Source organism: Seriola aureovittata, chromosome 11, assembly GCF_021018895.1.
Source record: "Seriola aureovittata isolate HTS-2021-v1 ecotype China chromosome 11, ASM2101889v1, whole genome shotgun sequence".
In the NCBI taxonomy this organism is placed as follows: Eukaryota; Metazoa; Chordata; class Actinopteri; order Carangiformes; family Carangidae; genus Seriola; species Seriola aureovittata.
The window spans coordinates 24212982-24235387 of NC_079374.1; the positions used below are offsets into that span (position 1 = coordinate 24212982).

At 39.9% G+C, this 22406-nt stretch overlaps 3 protein-coding genes across 5 annotated transcripts; 1 reads left to right on the forward strand and 2 right to left on the reverse strand.

Annotated features, from left to right (window-relative positions):
• Window positions 1–1237: 1237 nt before the first annotated feature.
• cnot9 (CCR4-NOT transcription complex subunit 9) lies at window positions 1238–7432 on the reverse strand. Its single transcript, XM_056389139.1, has 8 exons — window positions 7090–7432; window positions 6249–6434; window positions 6005–6120; window positions 5245–5354; window positions 5047–5156; window positions 4707–4805; window positions 4485–4576; window positions 1238–2484 (listed from the first exon to the last, which is right to left on the reverse strand). Exons 1-8 carry the CDS (start codon window positions 7105–7107, stop codon window positions 2316–2318), a joined length of 900 nt encoding a protein of 299 aa, XP_056245114.1. The 5' UTR covers window positions 7108–7432; the 3' UTR covers window positions 1238–2315.
• A 113-nt stretch (window positions 7433–7545) lies between these two features.
• On the forward strand, window positions 7546–20688 carry usp37 (ubiquitin specific peptidase 37). Of its 2 annotated transcripts, none has more exons than XM_056389131.1 (24): window positions 7546–7696; window positions 8670–8898; window positions 10060–10210; window positions 11262–11350; window positions 11429–11562; window positions 12286–12363; window positions 12532–12620; window positions 12888–12981; window positions 13105–13260; window positions 13537–13668; window positions 13757–13880; window positions 14197–14441; window positions 14566–14683; window positions 14857–14936; window positions 15155–15319; window positions 15540–15593; window positions 15889–16036; window positions 16121–16340; window positions 16637–16803; window positions 17070–17130; window positions 17462–17577; window positions 17792–17861; window positions 18605–18743; window positions 18954–20688. In XM_056389131.1, the coding sequence occupies exons 2-24, from the start codon at window positions 8725–8727 to the stop codon at window positions 19039–19041; spliced, it is 2892 nt and encodes a 963-aa protein (XP_056245106.1). In that variant the 5' UTR covers window positions 7546–7696; window positions 8670–8724; the 3' UTR covers window positions 19042–20688. The 2 variants fall into 2 exon arrangements, with proteins under 2 accessions (XP_056245106.1, XP_056245107.1); XM_056389132.1 differs by having other exon boundaries at window positions 11447–11562.
• Window positions 20149–22113, reverse strand: ybey (ybeY metalloendoribonuclease). Of its 2 annotated transcripts, XM_056389141.1 has the most exons (4): window positions 21902–22113; window positions 21681–21812; window positions 21376–21444; window positions 20149–21052 (listed from the first exon to the last, which is right to left on the reverse strand). In XM_056389141.1, the coding sequence occupies exons 1-4, from the start codon at window positions 22109–22111 to the stop codon at window positions 20957–20959; spliced, it is 507 nt and encodes a 168-aa protein (XP_056245116.1). In that variant the 5' UTR covers window positions 22112–22113; the 3' UTR covers window positions 20149–20956. The 2 variants fall into 2 exon arrangements, with proteins under 2 accessions (XP_056245116.1, XP_056245115.1); XM_056389140.1 differs by lacking the exons at window positions 20149–21052; window positions 21376–21444 and having other exon boundaries at window positions 21451–21812.
• Between the last annotated feature and the right edge of the window lie 293 nt (window positions 22114–22406).

The window sequence follows — 22406 nt, forward strand, 5'->3', positions numbered from 1 at the left end:
CAGCCTTCCTTCCTTTCTTGCCACTCCCTAACTCCGCCATCTGCAGACCCCCCCCTCTCTCCCCTTTAACCTGCTTTGTCTCAATCTCCTGTCTTACTCTTTCATCCTCTAGTGTGGCGATTGTGAATGCTCCGCAGGAGTCGGACTGACTCTCGTGTCTCTGCATTGGCTGATAACGGGGTAACACAATTCTGGGAAAAGGTCTCCTATGTTAAGGAAAGGCCAAATCTGATATCTGATGATGTCCGAAGATTGCAAGAGACTGAGGAAAGACTGATAAAAGACTATACTGTAGAACTTGGCGGTATGCCACATACTGCAGAGAGGAGCCATGATAAATAGATGACAGTTTTTATTACACTGTCCACTCTAATCTATATTTCTCAGCTCTTCAACATCCATGTGAGAATCATAGCAAGGCTTGAAACTGTTTTAATGTGCAAATAAATGAGTGAAACTGGTGAAAATAATATGGACTTCTGAATCACAAATAACAACACAAAGATGGAAAACATCATTCTCCCCATGGTCAGCCCACTCAAGGTAATGCACTCCTGCATTTGCGAGGCTCCCTGGACCAGGCCTATAATGACTTTAGCTACTGAAGCTCTTTCCTCATAAAATATAAACGGAAAAAAAAAAACACAATACATAATTTGGATCATCTCCCAAGGGGATCAGATTTGCTCACAAATGGAAGGCTTGGGCGTAGGTGTTTCCGTGATGCAATCATGTTCATCTCAGTCGTCGTTGAGGATAATGGAACCGATGGGGGCAACAATCTGTTAATGTACCGGTAAAAGGAAATGAAAGCTCATCAGTGAAGTGTGTGGGGCTGTTAGAGGGAGCACTCAGTGAGCTCAGGTGAGCCACTTTCTCATCTGACTGATAAAAAGTTATGAACCTAACTTGACTGAAATGTTGTTGTTTTTCCCGTCCTGCTCCTATATCAGGTTGCCACAGCAGATCACCATCCACATATGCCCTTCCTGACGCAGCCTGGGTTCAGGGGAGCAGGGGATTTTAGATTTATTTTAGAAAGTTTCTTAGTTGATTTGTGTAGGCCTTTTCTGTTTATACATTATTTTTAATAATAATATATCTTTTTTTCTATGTTATTTTATTATTATTCAGTCTTATTTTGTCTTTAACATGTTTTTGTTCATTTTCTTTGCCATGTGAATCACTCGATGTCATTTCTTTGTTGTAAAGCACTTTAAGCTGCATTTCTTGTACGGAAGGTGCGGTAGAAATAAAGTTTATTAAGGTCTTTCAAAATCAATGTCATTCTGTCTTTCCAGTGAATAAGACTGAAAGCAGTCTGTCTATTAATACCCTAAACTGGGTGGAAAACATTTTATTTATGAAATATCTTAACCAGCTTCTGTGATTTCACTCTAGACTATATTACTGGGCCACCAAATACAATACCAGCAAAAACATAAAACTATACAGAAACAAATCTGCTGTATTACTAAACTTCTGCATGTAATATAAGTCCACAGAGGCTTCACAAAAAAAGAGAAACAACCAGTGATGTAGAAGATTAAAAAGTCTTATTTGAAATGAAAGAAGCAAAAAAAAAAAAAAAAAAGAAGAGTTCCTACTTTGAATAGGAATATTACATCGAGTTATAGTGAAAACAGTAGATTCAAAGTTGGGCTGATGTTACCAATGATACTGGCTTATCACCAATAAAGCCATTACTATTGACCTGTGTTGACATCCGGGTAATTACAGTGCTGTTAACTGCAGCAATAAATATTTTAGAGGCTGCAAAGTTCTTTTTAAAGCCATTTTTCTTATTTCAAATTAAATGTATTTTTCTGTTGTTACTTGGAGATATTTATTATTTTCAGTCATGTTTTCTGTTCAAAAATTACTGTTATTGTTTTAATAGTGAATTTTTATTTCACTTTAAAATAGCCAACCAGACATACTGTATCTTTCTCCCAACTTTTTAATCAACCTATTCTGAGGGATAATTGTTTTATGTCAAAAACAAATATCTGCCAATATAAATTTCATTATCTTCAACTTCTGGCATCAGTTTTGGCTTTGAAAATCCACCATCTGTCAGACAAAAAAAACAAAAACAAAAAGATTTCAGTTGTGAAAGATGCCTCATGTGTGGACGTGGTGAACTGACAGACAGATCTGTGGATATGAATCCATCCAAGAGCAAAATATCTTCCTCTCTTATTAAGTCCCTTTACTTTGCAGACAGTCTTAGCACCACATTTTGCAAAATACAAAATCTAGACAGTGATGACAGGTTCCTCCTGTGTCCACTGTCAGCGCATACGTTGTCCCCATCACTGTGGAGCCAGTGGGATGCCTCTAGCATCGGTGACCTGGCCCTCCTGCAGGTTCTTGACCAGCTGTGCGAGCCAGCGCTTGGTGGTGGTGTCGTCCTTCAGCACCTGGGCAAAGGTGCTGTCTTTCAGCTGGTCTGGCAAACACTGACGCAGGGCTTCTCTGGCTCTGGAGGACGGAATGGCACATGTCACAAAACAATGTACTTATGTGTCAACATCTTGCTATAAAGCAGACAGCTTGTCATATTGGTGGCTCCAATCGGCAGGGAGGATTAGACAGCCTGTACCTTTCCACCTTTATCAAAATTACATTCTAACAAATGGGGAAACTTAAACAGAGGAAAGCTTATTCTTTGGCTAAAAAATGATACTTATGGAGGCTTATTACCAAAGACCAATCCATACTTTATTTCAAGCACCACCACTCTTCCACAATGTGCTTTCCTGATATGCATTATTGATATTACTTAAAGGGATACGCACTATAATGGACAATATCTTAACTATCAGGCTGATAAACTATATCCGTAAACTTCAATTAAACATACAAAGGTTCCCATAGGAAGCTGGGTAGCAGATCCATGTGCTTTATGTGATATATGGTGAATGCAAGTGAGCGGAAAGGCAGAGCAGTGGCTCCGTGCTCTTCACTTCAGCTTGATATAGACTCTGTTATTTAGTGTTAGGGGTTAATTCATATCCAGCTGCTGCTCATGAAGCTATATTCAGCTGTTTGACTGTGTACACTCCTCTGCTTTTGTGATCAGTTTCTCTCTCCTTCCTCACCTGAATATTAAGGTTTGAGCCATTTACCTCTACTTTTCCCAACTTCTAAAAACTCAGGTTCTCTTTTTTTCTGACAAAACCATATGCTACTATGACAACCCAAAAACAAATGTTTGATGTGATCACCTGATGAGCTGCATCAGGGAGATCTTGACATCTCATTTTGGAAACAATTTATTTACTATGTGACAGTTTAAACAATCGGTCCACTTATTAAAAATAAGGACTTCACTCCAATGTTCACTCATTCACTACTTCGTATAAACTCATATAGACTCAATAGTTTACTCAATAGTGTGCAGTAAACTGAGATTTCGGATCACTTTGCTGCAACTTTTTTAAAGTTTTTCTTTTGGGCATTTTTGCCTTTATTTAGATAGTGAAGTGAGAGACAGACAGGAAAGTCAGGGAGAGAGAGAGGGGATGACATGCAGCAAAGGCACACGAGTCGGATTCAAACCCATGGCCACTGCAGTTGGGACTAAGTCCATGTGGTACGCGTTCTACCAGGTGAGCCACCTAGGCGCCCCACCTCTAGCTCTTTTTAAACAGAGATCTCATTATATTGCTGTTAGGAACACCGCTCATTAAGCCACCTTTGCTCGCCTAGACTAAACCAAACAAAGTCGGTATAATGCCGTCCCCCTCTGTGATTTCAGACAGCATGCTGGCATTCCAGAATCAGATGCGTGACGTAACACAACAGCATCGGCGTCTGTCCCACCATGCTAGCTCCCCCTTTTACAGACATCGATCTAGCTCCTTTATACAGAACGGTGAGGTGGAATAAAGGCGCAATATTACTTATTATTTATTCTGACTTTAGCAAGATTGGTCTTTACTTCAGCTGGAGAGCGCTCATATCATGTGCAACAATTAAAAAAATAATAATAATAATAATAAGGCAATAGCCAAACACAAGTTACCGGAGCTCAAAACTATATTTTCAGATTGCTGTCTCAGGCCTAGAGAAGAGCCAAAGGGGGTAAAAGTGTGTTTGATAATGATGTAAATGGGAGAAATAACAGCTAATCTGTAAGGCTTTAACCACCAAATAATTAAAACTTAATTGGAAATCCATTACCAAAATGGCAATCAATTAACTCTCTGGTGAATTCTTTCACTTAATGGACAACCATTAAACTCCAACCACAGGCTGACAAAACCATTTAACCAACAGTCCCAGCACACTGTATTAATGCCATAGCTCATGGCTCCTCCTAGTGGCATCCACTAATGATCAAAGGCATCTCTATCTGGTTTTAAGTTTTCAGGGTTGTGAGGGACTGAAGACTGTGTTACACAAATCACCACTCTATCAAGAGCCAAAAAAACAGGTGACCACATAGTGTTTACTCTATCTGCTGAATACTACTCTACCTGAGATTATCTGAGAGACGAAGGTAGCAGCGAACAACATGCTTCAGCAGACGTGCAGATGGTTCTTTGGAGAGCTGCAACACCATTTTGCCCTGCAAAGAAAAGGATGATGATGATACACTGACAGAACACGTTTTGACATTTATGTCAAGTGTCACACTTTGCAGAGAGACTAGGAAGGTAAAGTCAATGAAATTCTGAAATTTCTCAAGGGACACTTACAAGGATCATGGCCACATGGGAGAAACGTTCATACGTCTGACATATGTAGGCCAGCCCTGTGTCATCCAGCAGAATCTTCTGCAGTATGAAAGTAGCAACCTGTCAAACAAAAGAAAGAGAGGAATGGTGAGCTGTAAAATCCTGTCAGACACTCTCTTTTTCTATAACTTCAGAGCAAAACAACAAACAATCAAACAACAAACAAATACATGGTTTTACTGAAACTACAGCAAATGTTGTGGAGTGACATGTTTTTCTAACTAATATACCAACAGTCATCATTTAGGTTAGGGTAAAGGTCTGTTAGCCTGTTTGAAAAGCAGGTGTAATAGTTGAGTACCGTCTTGGAGAGTTCACTTCCTGATTCCATGATACGGAGACACAGTGGGATGATTTCAGTGGTGAGGAGGAAGTTAATCACTTCTTGTTCATCTGTTTTGACCAAGGCACCTGCGGTAAAGAAAAAAAGAATCATGAAGACACAGTTTTATGTACATAGCAATCAATCAAGAAATAAGACACTTAAACCGGAGTTTACCTATGACTCCAAGGCTGGTGAGTCGCAGGTACTCAAATGGCCGTGTTTTGCTCACGGTGTGCAGAAAAGGGTAAAGGAAAAGAGGGATGTGAGCAGCCAGAAAAGCCGATCTGGTTAAGAACAAAAGGATCAAAAGTATTTCAATTAATGTGACTTAACTTAGATAACACAGTAAATAACAAACGTAAACTTCAAGATTACATTTGTAGCTTTGAGCCTTTGCAGACACTGTTCCCTAGAACAATGAAGACAGGAGAACGTCTCATTAACATTACAAGCAACTAACTTCATGTAGAGCAGGGATTAAAGCCCAAGCTCTCAGATCTAAGCCATATTCCGCTTTCAATAAACATTCTTAGAAAGGCACTGATTCAGTGTCATGTCTAATAAAGAAGTACAAATTTCCACTTAAAATTTAACTAGAGAGGCAAAATAGGTTCATTGTCAGATCATTGGAATTACCTTTAAAATTCACAGAATAATTATACTGTTTATTAAATCAAATACCTACATGCCTACAAACAAATGATTTGCATCCATTTGACTAATTCTGAATGATTAACAAATCAATTTCCTGACATTTCAACAAGTTCAGAGCAGATTATGTCAAATGTAGTGGAAGAAATGTCTTTTGTCCTATAGCTACATCTGTCTGGAGCATTACATTATTAAAGCTTTTGAAAACAATCTGCCATTACTAGCAGTAAAAAGGCATTTACAAAAACCACTGCAATTTCCATTACACAGAACGTCTCATTACCGTGTCTCAGGGTGTGAGGCGACACACTGCAGAAGTGCCAAGGCGTTGCACACTCTGTTAGACTGGTGAGCTGTAAGTGTGGGTGGATTTATAGATGGATAGATGTTCACTATCTCCTAATGATAAAATAATCAAATGAGGAAAGAAAGCAGTTAAACCTATTATCATGGCCACACAACAGTGGATGAACACACAAACAGTAGCCAAAGAGATTAAAAAGTTTCGGATGGGATGTGGGCCATACCTGCAACAGAGCTGCAATGGTGCCACAAGAGTGCCAGAGCATTGGAGCAAGGTCTGGTACCGATTCCCGTTTCTTGCTTAATTCCAGCAAGGCGTTTTCTCTGGTTTCTGGACTGGACAATTCATTGATCCATTGGTAGATCTTTTCCCGGTCCACCTGGGCCAGGGCTGTGACATTAGTCACAGCCTGTAGAAAAAAGGGTAAATAATACATTCATCATTACCATCCAATTAAACCTCGGATATGTAGTGTTTATCAACACGATGGTATGAGAAAAGACATTATATGTAGTTCTGCTTATCATTACAATGTAACACACATACTTTTTTTAAACCACCACTAGATCCAAAATATGGTATCACATAATGGATAAAGGTATTCAAAAATATCATATCTGATTTTATGGCAACTAAAAGCTTTATCCTGGCGTAGCTGTGAATGAGTTGGCTGTTTTACTGAGATCTAACTATAATTATAATTAAGCGCTCAACTAACTAATCTATACTTATACATTTTTTTATTTTGGTGGCTCAGCCATTACAAACTGTGCAGCCTCACTGATCATTTATTTTATGCTCTGGTGGAGATCCCTATGTTTCAAAAGACACCACATGTCATGATGAATTCGAGGGAATTGTGAATAAATTCATGAAGACTTAAGGGACTTCACTTAAGAGTTGGATCACAATACAGAATAAAACACCGATTTATGGTACTGTCAGACAGTGTTGAAAAAGATGCTTTTAACAGCCTTAAACCAACTTGAGGAGAAACAAAAGAGGAATACTGTCGGTACCGCAACACCTGCGTACAGTAAGCTGCGGTGATCTTAGATACTCACTGCTCCCGTCGCCAGCATTCTTTGAAGTTCTTAGTGGTCCCGAGGTGTAATTAAAACTACTGTTTCACTGGAGTGTGGCGTAGTGGCAAACTAATGCGGCTGCAATGAAACAAAGTTGGAGTAACTAACACACAGTACGGACAGCTAGCCCAAGCTAGCTGCTAAATGTCTTGACGAGTGGAGTCCAGTTTATAAGCATTACAAGCAACATTTCTTAATTGAGATAACAAAATGACAAAACGTTAATATTCGCATGTATACGTATCATTAACACCCTCTCGAGCTCAAAACTAAAAGCTACTAATCAAACAAGAAAATGTAGCGGCGATTTTCTGTTGAGCAATGGAGGCAACCTGAATACAAATATACATTTGAAATATCGCGAGAGGAGGATCGGACATACTCTCGGTTTACATTTCCGTTGTAAATTTTCACATTCCCGCCATCATCGCGCAGTGTTGCGAGGCGTCGTGTGCAGGTCCGGTGTCAACAACACTCATACTGGGGAGCAGGTGAATGCCGGCAAAACAAACTTTCTGCCCTCGGAGGACCTACGAAAACGATACTGTGATTTAAAAGTTTCAAGACGAGCGCATATCATCGACAGGTAAAGGAGTGCGACGATGTAACAAAACTGTGATACTGTTTCATCACCAAATTACAATCAAGCAAATTAGCCAGTTAGCTAGCTCCCGCTAGCCTGCTAGCCAACTTGCTAATATCGGCCTCCTCCATCCATTCAGCGCCTGTAGAGGAGTGGACGACATTACCTGCATCCCAGACATTCAGCTTGGCTGTAGTGTCACCCTAGCCAGTCAGTCGTAACTTTGCTGCTTTTGCACATTTTTGTGACTGTGACTGTCTTGTCAGAACAACGTTAACGAAGTAATAAACGCTGGTCGCAATGTGTTGGGCACCTTTGCTCGTCTTTGCTGCCGTGATGCAAATTGGGCATTGGGCTAGTTTGATGGCTAATGCAAACATGGGCTACACTGGCTGTTAATGGAACCGTTAGCCACTTGACATACGCGCCGCGAGTGTCCCCGCTTTGTAAAACATCCAATCCTGTTTGTCAAAATTGTCTTGTGAGCGTATTGTCTATGTTGTAATGAACCTTGTGCCGTTAGGTGTTGTCTTACGATGCTCTTGGTTGACTTGGAGTTTGTTGTGACTTTAAACAAGCGCTCAGTAGTGAAGCTTTGGCCAACGTGGGCTACATATCTGTTTCTTGGTTTTATTAGCTGAGAACGTAAACTTTAAAAGGGTGTGCAACAACACTGTTATCTGTTAATGTTGGCAAATAAGTGCCGTTTTTTATAAGCTGAGTAATACTGGTGCTAATGATTGCTTTCTAATGGGTGAGCTTTTTCATTGAGCTGATTGGCCTAGTTTAATGTCCACTATCTATGGAGCAATGACAGTTCTTGCCTGAATCAAACAGTTAAACTGTTCAGTAAGTTGTGCGTAGTGGTATTGGGACACACTGATATGGTTAAAGCATACTAGTTATAATCCACTCTATGTTGGCTGCTCATTTGTGTGGTTGTACTGACGCAGTTAATATAATTTATCTTGTTCAGGATTTGTTGGATCACAAGTCCCAGCCTCCAAAGTGCACCAACTGGATAGTAAGCCATGGCAACCATAGTGCCCAAACTCTCCAGCGGTGCTGCTGTTAAAATCCGCTTTTCCAGCATGGACCTTGGTACCACCAGATGGAAAGAAGGAACTTTTGAGATCCTTGAAAAGGACAACAAAGTCAACCTCTGTCTAAGGTTCAGCTGTGGTGGAGCATCCAAAACTTTCCAGGTATTGTTCATTTTGTTTGGTTTGTATGTATTCAGTCATGGTTGCAACTCCCAAGACATTGCTTTGAAATCTGAAGCAGTATCTTTGTGCAATTTATTTTTTTGTGTGCATATTTTTAATGTGTTGAAAACCTTGATCTCATTTATAGAAATGGGATTGGGAATTGGGATCAGTCAGTATCTACATATCAGAAGTCTCAGGGAAAGCAGATGATGTGGTAGCTGATTCTTGATGCATGTCATTTATCTGGAAAGACAGCAAGCAATGGCTAGCTTGGCTAGCTCTGTCATTATTAACTTTGTCAGTTTTTCTACAGTATTTGTAATAGGAATACTGGGAAATATACAGACATATAAAATAGTCCTTACATTAGGAACCCAGCACAAAGATTTAGATGCTTTGCATATTATATCTATTTCCATAAACATACACATTTTTATTTTTAGTGTCAGCAGTCCTGAAATATGAGTTATGAATTTTTCCCAAATTAATGTTTGATGACTGTGAACTGAAGTGATTGACAATATGCAGGATTTTTTTTCACTGTTCTGACAGTCAGAAGGAGTATGTATTGAACAATGAGGTAAACACACACTGAACATCTGTAGACTATGAACATCTGTAGACTATGAGTAGTGCTGTGTTTCTAGGCAACCATCCAAAGGAGAAACATGATCATACTAACATTTACGTGTGTAAAGATTGAAGCAAAAAGCCTTTTATTTGTTAATGTTCTGTCAAAAATATGAGCATCTACATCACACCGAGTAAATGGATGGACAGTGGAGAGGGGGATTCTGCTAGTCCAGCAGTGGTTTGACATGTTTCTGTCAGCTTTCTGACAACAACCACCTTTCTAGTCTACAGAGCATGAGGGTTTAAGACAAACAGAGCAGTGCAAAATTTTAAGAAGAAGAAAAAATGATTGAGGAATTTTGGGGGATCCGTGGCAAAAGGCACAGAAAATTTGACTGTAAAAATGCGGATTTGTGTCTGGACCAGGATCAGGTCCAGATTGATCACATGTGCTCACCTCGCAGTTTTTCCTGTCTCTGTACATTTTCTATTCTCATTGGATATGATTGTGATTTTATTATCATTAAAATCACAATAATAAAATGTAATGAAATTTGACTCTTGAATTGTTTCTCTTGTCCTCAGCTGAACCAGAATGTGAAGAACATTAACCAGAACCTGAATCGAATCATGCTGACTTTAAAGGACAACAGTGTCATCACCTTGGATAAGATGCCTCCCACTTTGGTTCAGAAGACAAAAGAATACCTGGAAAAGCTGAAGCAGGGGAAGCCAAGTAAGTATACCACAGCTCATTTTAAATACTGGCAGAGATTTATTCATGGTTCACAGCACAATAAAGGTGAAAGATGGAAACCAAAGGAACATGGTTATTATTTATAATGAATACAGTCATATTCATTAGCTTGTCCACTGATGATTGTGGAATTTCTCAGGACAAAAACCCAAGGTTTATGTGTGGCGAACATTGATACATTCCAGACAGACATTTCTTAATTTTCAACATATAGTGGTGACAACAATTCTAAACTGCCTGTAAACTGCCACATATTTGGATGTCAAAGCTTTGTCTATGTTTTGGTTAATTTGTAATGAAAAGGGTCATAGAGCTTCAGATAAACAATGGGCAGATTAGAAGGAAACGTGCAAGTAATTTTCATGTTGCATTTCATTCAGATTTATTTCTACACTGTCCTGTGTTTTCTGATTTTGCAAGTTTATCCTGTTCCTTCTCTTGATTATATGTAGTTACCTTCCATTTTCTAATGTTTTGCTCTTAAAGAACATGGGTACGTCTAAAGAGAACAGGCAGCAGTCGGTTGATTCTCTCTTGCGTGATCTGGCACCAATTTGTCAAAACAACCATTTGTGAATTTAAACTGAGCAATAATGATAGACCCTGACCACATGCTGAAATGGCTAGAACTTATATTATGACTGATAATGGTTTCCTTAATGTCCCTAATTTCTTTTCCCATCCCAACTGTGACACCAAAATTTGATAATACTCTTACTCCACTGCTATCCCACACGACCTACTTCATGTTCAGGGACATCAGGTCTCACTTAAAAACACAAGTAAATGACAGTAGTAATATATAATTTGATTTACAAAAAGAACTTGCATCACAACACCCTACACAATTTGTCAAACAATGTTGGTCGACAATTTAGCCAAAACATTGCTCAAACCTACTCCAAAAATATTAAAATATCAGTAGTTCAGAGGTATAACTTTATAGTTCTGAACTACCCTTCATTAGTTCCTGTTGAATTTTGCATTCACAAACACAATACAAGTTTTTATTCTGTCTTTTTTTTTTTAGTTTTAAAATCATCCCACGGAAGCGCAAACTTCAGTGTGCTTGGGAACCGCTCTGTGAAAAATGAGACCAATCCGTCAGGGGAGAGACAGGTGAGCGGCAACACAACACTACTACTTTGTTGATTTTAAAATAATTGAAACAAACTTACATTTGATTTTAATATCCAGACTCCTAACATCTTCCAGACAACACCAAGGCGGCAGAGCGCAGAAGGCCGAGAGGACACAACACCACGGAAGCCTCTGGGCAGTCCAAGCAGAGCCGCCTCGACTCCCACTCGCACTGGACTCTCTGAGAACAGGTATGAAGTTGTAATTGCTATGTGATTTGTGCCTTATGAACAACATGATATATTTTAACTGTAACTTCAGGTGATAATGCTCAACCTGAACTCTTATTTGAAGGAAGTAGTTTTTATTTGTCAAATATATCTAATTTGAAATTATGTATCTAATTATGTATCTAATTGAAAATTGTATCTAAAATGTGAGGTGATTTAGTGTTGATGTGAAACAAGTGAGTTAAATTTTCTCTCCACTGAAAACATACATTTTTTGTTTACCTGTACTGCTGACAATCTTCCTACATGAGACCATCCTCCTAAATGCTGTTGCTTTTTCACCAGATACCTGTTGCACAGTACCTGACAAACGACATACATTCAATCCTCAACAGAATTTCAGATAAGCCTTATTTCTGAAATGTTTGATGTATACAAGCCCAATAGGTCTCTAAGATCTGCAGGAGCTGGTCAGTTAGTGGAGCCCAGACTTAAAACCAAACAGGTTGGAATGGCTTTCAGCCACAATGCTGCCCACTGCTGGAAATTTAAAAAAATGTTCTTGTGCTTTCTTACTTCTGTTTCTCATACTTCTATCTCTGTTAAGCACATTGAAGGATCTTTTTTTATGCTTCTTTTATTTCTGCTAAGGGCAAAGGTTGAATGACCTGAGTATGATAATGTGCTATCCAAATAAATTTGTCTTGCCTTCTGACATAAATTTTTGTCACTCCTGTTTTTCAGGAGCGAGAAGAGAAAGAGGCTCCTTAATTCTGAAAGTGACCTGACTGAGGACTACCCCAAGGAAAATGACTCCTCAAGGTTAAAGCAACACACCTCACTGCCCAAACTGAATTTTAGTGCTACTGGCTATTCACAGAATGACCAGATTTATGCAGCCTTTGTCAAAAGGTATATTTTGTCTTAATAAGTTCATTATAAGTTTTCCACAGCTAGTTAACATCCAAAAATATTTCTACGTTTTATTAGCAACAACAAGGCCACTTCAGACCCATCCAGGAAGTTTCTACTGAGCTGCAAAGAGAAGCTGAAGCAGACGGAGGAGAACAGGAGCTCAGGTAAATTTCTTTGTCTGCAGCACAGCAACAACGCCACCTACTGAATATACAGCTGCTTATGTCTTTAATTACCTGTGGTATTTATACACTTTAACACCCTTGTGTGTTGCTGTGTTGACTCATTTTTACTAGAATCAGGAAGAAAATCTTCTTGCTTGTTAAATTTATCTGCATAATCTCTGGAGATTTACAGCAGTTTTGTGACAAAAAGTTTCAAATTTTGAAGGTTAAACAGTTTGTGTCACCACACTTTCCCCTTATGCTCAGCCCCACTGGGTTCAACTCCCCTTCAGCCATCGTCATTCTATGGCAGCCGATCTGTGACTAAAGACTACAGCCAGAGCCACTCTTTTCTTGACAGGTAAATGTCTGAAGTGTTCAGCTATAATACCCAAGCTATCAGAGTTAAAATGCGAAATAAAGGGGTTGGCAAATCGCTGGTAAGCCAGTCATTGACACCTCATCTCCTCAATAATCCCCTCAGGCCGTCCAGTACAGCACAGACCCCCACAGTCAAGAGAAGCCTCATGCTGCCCAACCACTCCACTCCCTTCAAGAAGGTACGCCCTTCCCTGGACTACGGCGGCTGGAACAAGCAGAGGCCTTCCACTCTGGCACAGCCTCAGCCCCCACTGCAAGGGTAAGAATAAGCCAGATGGGCTCCATTAAATGTGAAAAGGGAATGGATTTCATGTGCTATGAAAGTTGTAAAACCAAAAATCTGTCTTCAAAAGTCAGTTTTGCAATTGTAATATATTGGATGTACCTTTTTTTAGATAGTACAATAATGGCACTAAAACATTTTCATAACATTACGTAAACCAGGTGTATATTCTCAAAGTGATTTTAGAGAAAAAAACTTTTTATGGACAGTGCAAATGCTTAATGTGCAGTTCTTTCAACGTGTATGTTGCAGATTTTCCAATTTGGGCAACACTTGCTACATGAATGCCATCCTGCAGTCTCTCTTCAGCCTTCCCTCCTTCTCCAATGACATGCTGAGGCAGAGCATCCCGTGGAAGAAGGTGCCCATCAATGCATTGCTCAGGTACTGCGTTTAACAACATTAAGCATCTGTAGACAGCTTCACATTGTGAGTATCACAAATATAAATCCTGCATCTACACTTCCTGCAGGCGTTTTGCTCACCTTATGGTCAAGAAAGACGTTGGCTGTCCAGAGACGAAAAAGGACCTGTTGAGGAAAGTGAAGAGTGCTATCTCCTCCACAGCTGAGCGCTTCTCTGGAAACATGCAGAATGTAAGAGCTCCCTCTAGGATCAACAGTTCAGAACAGTTGTGGTGTACTGCTGCTTGAAAAAGTATTTTTAATAGATAAAAACGTGTGTAGTTGTTGCAGGAGGATGTCATGCCACATTTTTTACCAGAAAATATTTTTGTTTGTGAATCTTCTATTTTTATGTAAACATGTAAAAGGTGATGGCAAACATTACAGAAAACAAATCTCTGAAAATGAATGTAAAGTACAATTATAAAAGAAAATAATCTACCCAACCCTATTCTCATATCTACTCATTATGCTTAATTAAGGCCATGTGTGTCACAATGTTTATCAGGATGCTCATGAGTTCCTGAGCCAGTGTTTGGACCAGTTGAAGGACGATGTGGAGAAAATGAACAAGAACTGGACAAATGAAGCTGCAGCCTCCTCATCGTCCTCTGTGGTGTGTGAGAACGGCCAGGAGGCAACATCATCGACACTCAGTCAGCCTGGCGAAGAGGTCGACACCTCTCGCATCTACACCTGTCCTGTGGCAGTTAACATGGAATTTGAGGTGCAGCACACCATCACCTGCAAAGGGTGAGGCGTGTCAACTGCTTGATGATCAGAATTTATCTTTGCAATGTATCTTTTTAATGTATTTGCCAAAACTGTTGGTCGCTCTGGAGAAAATAAATGGTATGTTTTACTTTATGTTTTGAAGCTGTGGCGAGGTGGTGACCAAGCGAGAGCAGTTCAATGACTTGTCCATTGACCTGCCACGCAGGAAGAAAACCCTCCCTCTTCGCTCGATCCAGGACTCTCTGGATCTCTTTTTTAGGGTGAATCTTTTTATATTTACAGGTTAAAGTTCTGATCAATTTCATTGAAAGATTCATCTTTGCCAAGCTTGTTATATTCATTTTGTAACTACTCCTGCATGAAACAAACAGGCATCAACTGGGTATATTATGTTTGAACATGTGACAATGGAAGTTACTTTTTCCTTTTGCAGATGGAGGAAATTGAGTATTCGTGTGAAAAGTGCAATGGGAAAGCGGCAACTGTTACACATAAATTCAGCAAACTGCCCAGGTATCCACTCAAGTGGAATGTACATGCACAATGACAAGTTGTCACACTCACAGTCAAACACTAGAGTTTAGAGTTAAGCAGAAACATAATTTTAGTAGCTGCTGAGCCTCAGTCAGAATCACAGCTGACATTTCCTTCAAGCATCTGTTTATAACCAGTAGTGAAACGAGAAGCGCTCAAAACTATAGATTTTTTGTCTGAATCTTCTCTCCCCACAGAGTGCTCATCCTCCACCTCAAACGGTACAGCTTTAACGCTCAGCTGTCTCTGAACAGCAAGCTGGGCCAGCAGGTGGTTATTCCTCGATACTTGACCTTGTTGTCCCACTGCACTGAATCCACACGACCCCCCATTAGTCTCGGATGGAGTTCCCAAGCCTCCATGTAAGACATCCTAAACCTCTTAAAATAAAAATAAATGAATAAGAATTTTCTTGACAATTTGGGTAATTACCTCCTGAGCTATTTAGTAACTGTGTAGGGATTAGGTTGCAAAGCTTTGCAATTGACCTGGATGCATTAAATTTAGCTCCATTGGCTGAGAGATTAATTAACTTGCAGCAAATAATTAGGCTTCTGAAGGTTTTCTTTGTTTTTCTCAAAGGTCCAGAACACTCAAGACGTCGCAGTTGGTCAACTCTTCCACAGCACCACTCCGGTAAGTCCTCATGGTTCTGCATGACTTTCAAACAATGCTGTCAAACAGAAAAAAAATTAAAAAAAATGTTGTATTTTACACTGGCCACAATTTAAGTTTTCTTGAGTAAAGCTCTGAACTCCCAAGTGTGCAGTAACATATTCTGTACTCAGCTTCTTTTAGGAATCATATGTTTAATCTGTTACATACTGAATGCCTAACTGGTAAAACGACTTTGTGTGCCAGACTTGAGTTCTACTTTTGGCTTGTAAATGTAAGCACTGAACTTGGCTGTGAACACTGGTTGTGTGTGTAGAAGGATTGGAGGGAAAGTGGCAAACTCCAGCTGCACCTCTATCCTCGTGGACTCTGACTCTGAAGAGGAGCCTAACCGAAGGGTGAGCGCAAGCCGCAAGCGTCGCCTCAGCAGCTGTCTGCCTGACGACGATGACCGACCGGAAGAGGTGAGCATTCGCTGGCCTTGGAAGTTATAATCCAGCCTCCTTTTTCCCTTGTTTCTGTTTTGACACTGTCTGATGGGTTTTCAGAGGGGAGCAACGATAGATTCAGCAGACTTCAGTGGCATAAATGATGATGAAATGCTAGCGGCGGTGCTGGAGATGAGTCGTCAAGAGGCCGGCCTCTCTGCTCCACCTCCTCTGGAGGATGAACCAACCAGCAGCCCAGACACAGGATTCGGAGACACGGATGCACATGACCTGGCCTATCACACGGAACTGATGGAAACAGACAACAAACAGCCTGCAGGTAGTCCCAACATCTGGAGAACAAGATGATCTATAGATGGGGTTTCTACAGGGGGCAACCTTTACTTTTGTCTTGAGAGATTGTATAAATATATGTAGCATCAGTCAGTTTTCCTGCCAGGATACACTGTTTGAAATCAGTGTGGCTTTTCTTCATTCACACAAAAACTGGGTTGGCTGAAATCTGAATATTTTTTAAGCAATATAACGTTATTAAACTCGTTTATAAGTGGAAATTACTTCACTACTATTTTGGTATAGAGTTAATTGACATGAGTACATTCTGATCTTGTGTAGATGTGCTGGATTCCTTGGACTTGACCATGGATGAGAACAAGGAGAACCAGACTCCAGAGGGTGTGCAGCAGCAGGGTGAGCTGGATTGGGTTCAGCAGTACAGTCTGGATCAGGAGAGGGAGGAACAGGAGCTGCAGCAGGCTCTGGCCCAGAGCCTTCAGGAGCATGTAAGATCACGTCCGTGTGACATTTGCAGGGGTTTCCTTAAACAAAGTAACAATAGCTCTGCGCCTTCATACTTTATTACAGGACTATATTATACAGACTTCACAATATAATAACACATATCAAAATATAGTAGATCTGACTGAAGCATGTACTTAGTGAGCAGGTGAACATCAAATACCAAGAGACCTACGTGAGAATGCATTGTTGAAATTTCTTCCAGCGAGTCTCACTGATGTAACACTTTGTCCTACCTCACCCCGTACAGGAGGCCCAAGAGATGAGAGAAGATGATGATCTGAAGAGGGCCACTGAGCTCAGTTTGCAAGGTATCGACCAGAATTGTATGGATGTTGAAACTCATGAGCTCCTGACACTCGCTCAAGCAAACATTTGCTTGGCTGTCATTGTGCATCTTTGGCTCTGTACCATTGATTTAGTAGAGGTGGAGGCAGCCAGTGAGAAAAATCTCTGATCGACTGTTTGGAGAATCAATCTTCTCACAAATTGAGTGCAGTTTTTCATATTGACCTTTTTTCCAAACTTAACAGTCCCAGTTGCAGTTTTTATCAGACATGTTCTTGACATAGAAAGTTAAATCAGACTCACAGTGCTATGAAACTGTTAGACCTGTACCAATATCTTTTTCTCACCCAACAGAGTTTAACAATTCCCTGCCTGAGCTGCTGTGCTCAGATGATGATTCTGGCAACGAGGACGTGCTGGACATGGAGTACACTGAAGCCGAGGCTGAAAACCTGAAGAGGAACGCTGAGGTACTAACCATCCTGCTGCCACACAATGAATCCACAACAAATTGAAAAGTAACTGTTGTGCTCTGCAAACAATGAAGTAAAAGTCCTTGTATAAAATTCTGCCTAAACATTTCCACTAAATGTATCTCACTGCACTGATGATCTACAGTGTGCACTGGATTCACTGAGCTGCTTTCATTCATAGTAACATGCTTATAAACCCTCTAATCTACAGAGCGGAGACTTGGCCAACTCTTTCAGACTCATCAGTGTTGTCAGTCACATTGGGAGCAGCTCCTCCTCTGGTGAGCCCTTGTTTGTGTTTGTATCTAATCTGTCCTAATGTAGATTAATCCTCTGTCAACATTTATCCAAACTACTGCTCAGGAGTTGTTTTCAGTTACTTGTTTGCAAAAAGCAAATCAAAACCAATAAAGATGTCAGACTTGAATGTTTATAAGATTCTCCGAATGTGTCACATGGCAGACAGAGAGGATACAATTTTTTATGACAAAAGACTACACTTCATGATTTTACTGATTTGCCAACTGTGCTACAAAGCGGAAGAATTAATAAGTGGGTGTCCTCATATCCATCCAGCACAGTGCCAGATTTTGTGTGTGTCTTAGGAAGACAGAACTGTCACTCTTAGCCTACCTAGATTAGAGCTAAACATTTTTGCCATGACTGGGCATGCTGAAACCTAGATTACAGTATTTAATTGATTTTAATATAGGGTCTCAATGGTTTCATATAGTGTAATACAAAGACTTGGCATGTCATGTTGTACATTCCCTGACCTGATATTTACAGCTTTGTACAACTATACCTCAATAAGGAGCATTACCGCAGTTTCAACCATAGTATAAGTTGTTTGATCAGGTGATAGAGATTCAATGCCATACCTGTTTCCTGCACAACATTTAGCATGCCAGGGAAATCATCTGGTTTTGTGTTTGGTCGGAATGACACACGTCCACAACAGGCACATCACTACCTGTCCTCACTTGGGTTTCCACACATGACCTTTGTTTGTTTTCCACGCCAGGCCACTACATCAGTGACGTGTACGACATGAAGAAGCAGTCCTGGCTGACCTACAATGACCTGGACGTGTCACGCACACAGGAAGCAGCCGTCCAGCGGGACCGCGACCGTAGTGGATACATCTTCTTCTACATGCACAAGTGAGTTGGCAGAACAACCAGATGGATGTCTCAAACAACTCGTAACTAGCATGACATGCATTGCTCATTTTTTAATGTGCAATGCAAAAATATTCAGAGATTTTGGTGCGTGGCCGGTTTTGTAGGACTGTATGTTTGGTTGCGTTCATCATCGAGGGCACTACATGAATTGGCCTAAGATCTTTTTTTCACACATTATCTTGTCCTCAGGGATGTGTTTGAACAGCTGTCGGAGATGGAGAGAGCTGGAGCCAGCAGCACTTCAGAGGCAGGAAGGAATGTCCTGCAGCCTCTCTGAGCACTACGTCTTTGGACAACCATCCACACACACTCTGTTAGATGGAGCTCTCCTTTGAACAACCTTGAGTACTACTGATTGCCGTCCTTCTTTGGTCGTCTTCAGGCACTTCTACTCTTAAGATCACTAAATGCCAGGCTCAATTAGCACCTGTAAATGCCAACACACGTGCTAATCTGTCAAGACTCTAAGATACCAGAAATGCAGTTAAAATGTTCAGTGGATCAAATTTTGCCTCCATGTTTTTGGGGCTGGAGTTTTTCTTTGCTTTTATCAAACAACTGTTTTGTAGAAGTTATTTTCTTTGTTTGTTTCTTGATACACTTCTTTAAACTTTAATGCCGTTCATTCAGACTTTGACTTAAAAGCAACTATCAAACACCAGATGCTACTGGTGCTTCATGGATTGTATGTTTTGCAGACCCTTTATTTCCCATATAAACTAAATAAAGATATATTCTATGTTGGAGTATAAGCTATTATAGAGTTAAAGGGTTGTTGTATTTAGCGGGTACATTTGGTGCAATATTTATGTTCTGGCACAGATTGGCCAATTCAAATCAGCTTTCTGTCAGAGTGTGTGGATGTTTTCCTGGTTTCTTTTTGTGCTTGACCTATAAGCTAATATGTGTGTGTGTGGCTGTCTCCATATTTTACAGCTCTAAAAAGAAATCATAGAGCTCAGTAGTAACATGGCCTGTTTTGACTGAGCTTTTCTCAGTAAATCCCGCCGGTTTTGACCTTGTGCCTCCCAAGAAAACTTTTATAAATATGTATACAAGCTTTACTTTGAAAGTTGCACAGCTTTGTTTTTGAATATGTTTGTCAAACCTCAACAGTGTGTAAGTCAGATTTTTCTCTATAAAAAGCCAACAGATTTTTCTATTTATTGCAGTCTAGGGTTGACGAATCTTAATTATCCCATGCATACACCATGGAAAATAGAAGTCATTACTACTAGACCACCAGGAAAGCTAGCTACAGTGTAATGTCTTATTTCATCATCGTTAAGGCCAGTATTCAGTACTTAACACCATAGAACTCTGCTAACCCTGTTGAACTAGTTCCTATCAGATGCGCTTGAATATAGACTGAAGCAATTGGGAGTATTTTGTTATTCTGTAATGATTTTAATACCAGACACTGGTTGTACAGCTCTTTCTTTTTGTTACCACTGTAAAGACAAAATCACATTGAAGTATGTCATGACTAATGTGCAGCAATGAAACATTGTGTCTGCTGGACATATTCAGACCACACAATTATTTTCTCAATCTCCCACAGAAGCAGAAGAAAACTTACATGATATAGCAGAAAACATGATTAAATAATCTGTATGGACTGATTCATATTCTTGAATACTCAGCCCTATACTGTTATGTTTTAAGGAAATGTCCAGTATTATTAGCTGACTTCCTGGAACTAAAGTTTTCTGTTGCACCATGGACAAACTTTATTCCGAATTTTTTTTAAATGAATTTACATGTCTGAAACATGGCGCCTTCCTGAATATCCTGTCCCAAATGCAGCAGTGTAAAGAGGGTAAAATGTATTTGTGAAGTAAGAATGAACTGCTTTTTTCTACCCTTCATACACAACTGACTCTTCCTAAAGCAGATTTTAATAAAATATTACGGTGAAAGTGCACAGACTTTTTAATTTGGTGTTTAAAACTTTAATAACACTTGAATCCAGTGTTTAAGGATGCCCACACACAATCAGTAGCTGCATGTATGAAGACCTTCATAAAACAGCAGCAAACATTGGTTTCTGAATATAACTAATCTGTTAAATTAGTTAATCAATCATGGTAGGTCAAGTCAAACTTGTTACAGGACAGAGTACAAACAATATCAAGCACCACAGTACACTTAGTGCAGTGTTTAGCTGTACAGGTAGCAGGTAACAGTCACTGTCACCTGTCTTGATTGCATCTCTTCATAAGTGGCTCGAGATGTCGCCCAGTGAGTCTGTTGTACTCACTTAGAATGTAGCTTTCCCTCTGCAGCATCTGCAAGCAAATTAAAATGCAGTAACTCCTCAGTTTGTGATGATTAAGGTGATTAAGAATCAGTATTATATGAGCAGAGTCATTTAGACGTGTTGTCATTTTTATTATGGGCTGCATTTCAGAAATGCTTTTTTTTGTCAGTTAAAGGGCCAGTATACATTTTGTTGATCATTTTTTACATTAAATTTGTAACGTAAATTCTCATAGAACCTAAATTATCTGCATGGATACACAGTACAAGTTGCAGTAAATGCAGAAAATGTTACTCTGTAGTTTGGCTGAACTGACCCTGTGTTTCGCACATAATGGTTTTCCATACCAACCTCAGTCCATTCTTCCTCTGTCTCATGCCTGTAGCCCAACAGGTGACAGATCCCATGTGCAGTGACAGCCTGAAACATGAGGAAACGAGTGCAACAATTAATCAACACCAGCTAATGACGTTAACCTAGTCACAGGCAAAGAGGGAAAGGTTAGCACAGGCATACATGGACAGTGGAAGTGACAGTTTAAGGCCTGAATTACTGTTAAATATATTGTTTTTACTACCATCATTAACCACTTTCTGAAGGTTGAAAAATGTTTTGTAGATATAATAAAATATATTGTCCAGCCTGCAGTGACCCACAGTAAGAGCACCATGCAGATCTAGAGATTCCTCTTGACACTGTTTCATCAAAAACTCGACTCCCAAGAAAATGTCCCCGAGGTTTAGTTCATCTCTATGAAGAGGACAAGGCATCTTCCCTGGTCTTAGGTCCTAAAAAAAGATAATCACAATTACCAGAAGCATTTGGAAGTCAGTGAATTAATATGGTTAGTCATATTTTGGTATGCAGTTATATTTACCTCGTAGAATGGAAATGAGAGTACATCCGTCGGCACATTTTTCTTTCTGTAGATGTGATTAATTTTCTGAATCCTGTAGTTATCCACGCAGATAATTCCCAGATCAAATTTCTGGATGCCCAGGATGTGCCTCAGTGTGTCAACATCCTTGCGTAGTCTGGCGCGGCGAAGAGGCACCACCTTTTGGAGGTTCCTTAGTACTACTCCCATTTTAAAACTCCGCGTAAAAAGACAAAACAGTTATTGAAAGATCTTCAGACATAGGTTTACATTAAATCCAACCCACCTCCGACGACGACCAGGTACAATTAATTCCGTAGCGGTAGGTTTAGGGGAAAACGTTGGTTAGCTTTACGTTAGCCGCGATGCTCAACCATTCCAGGCAGGCAGAATTCAAGGTGACACGTCCCGGCAGTCTCAACATAAAGTTCCCCGAAACCTATAATGTAAGCTTTCTCTGACTTATGTGGGTATGTTAATGTATTTAAAAAAAAATTTAAAGTTT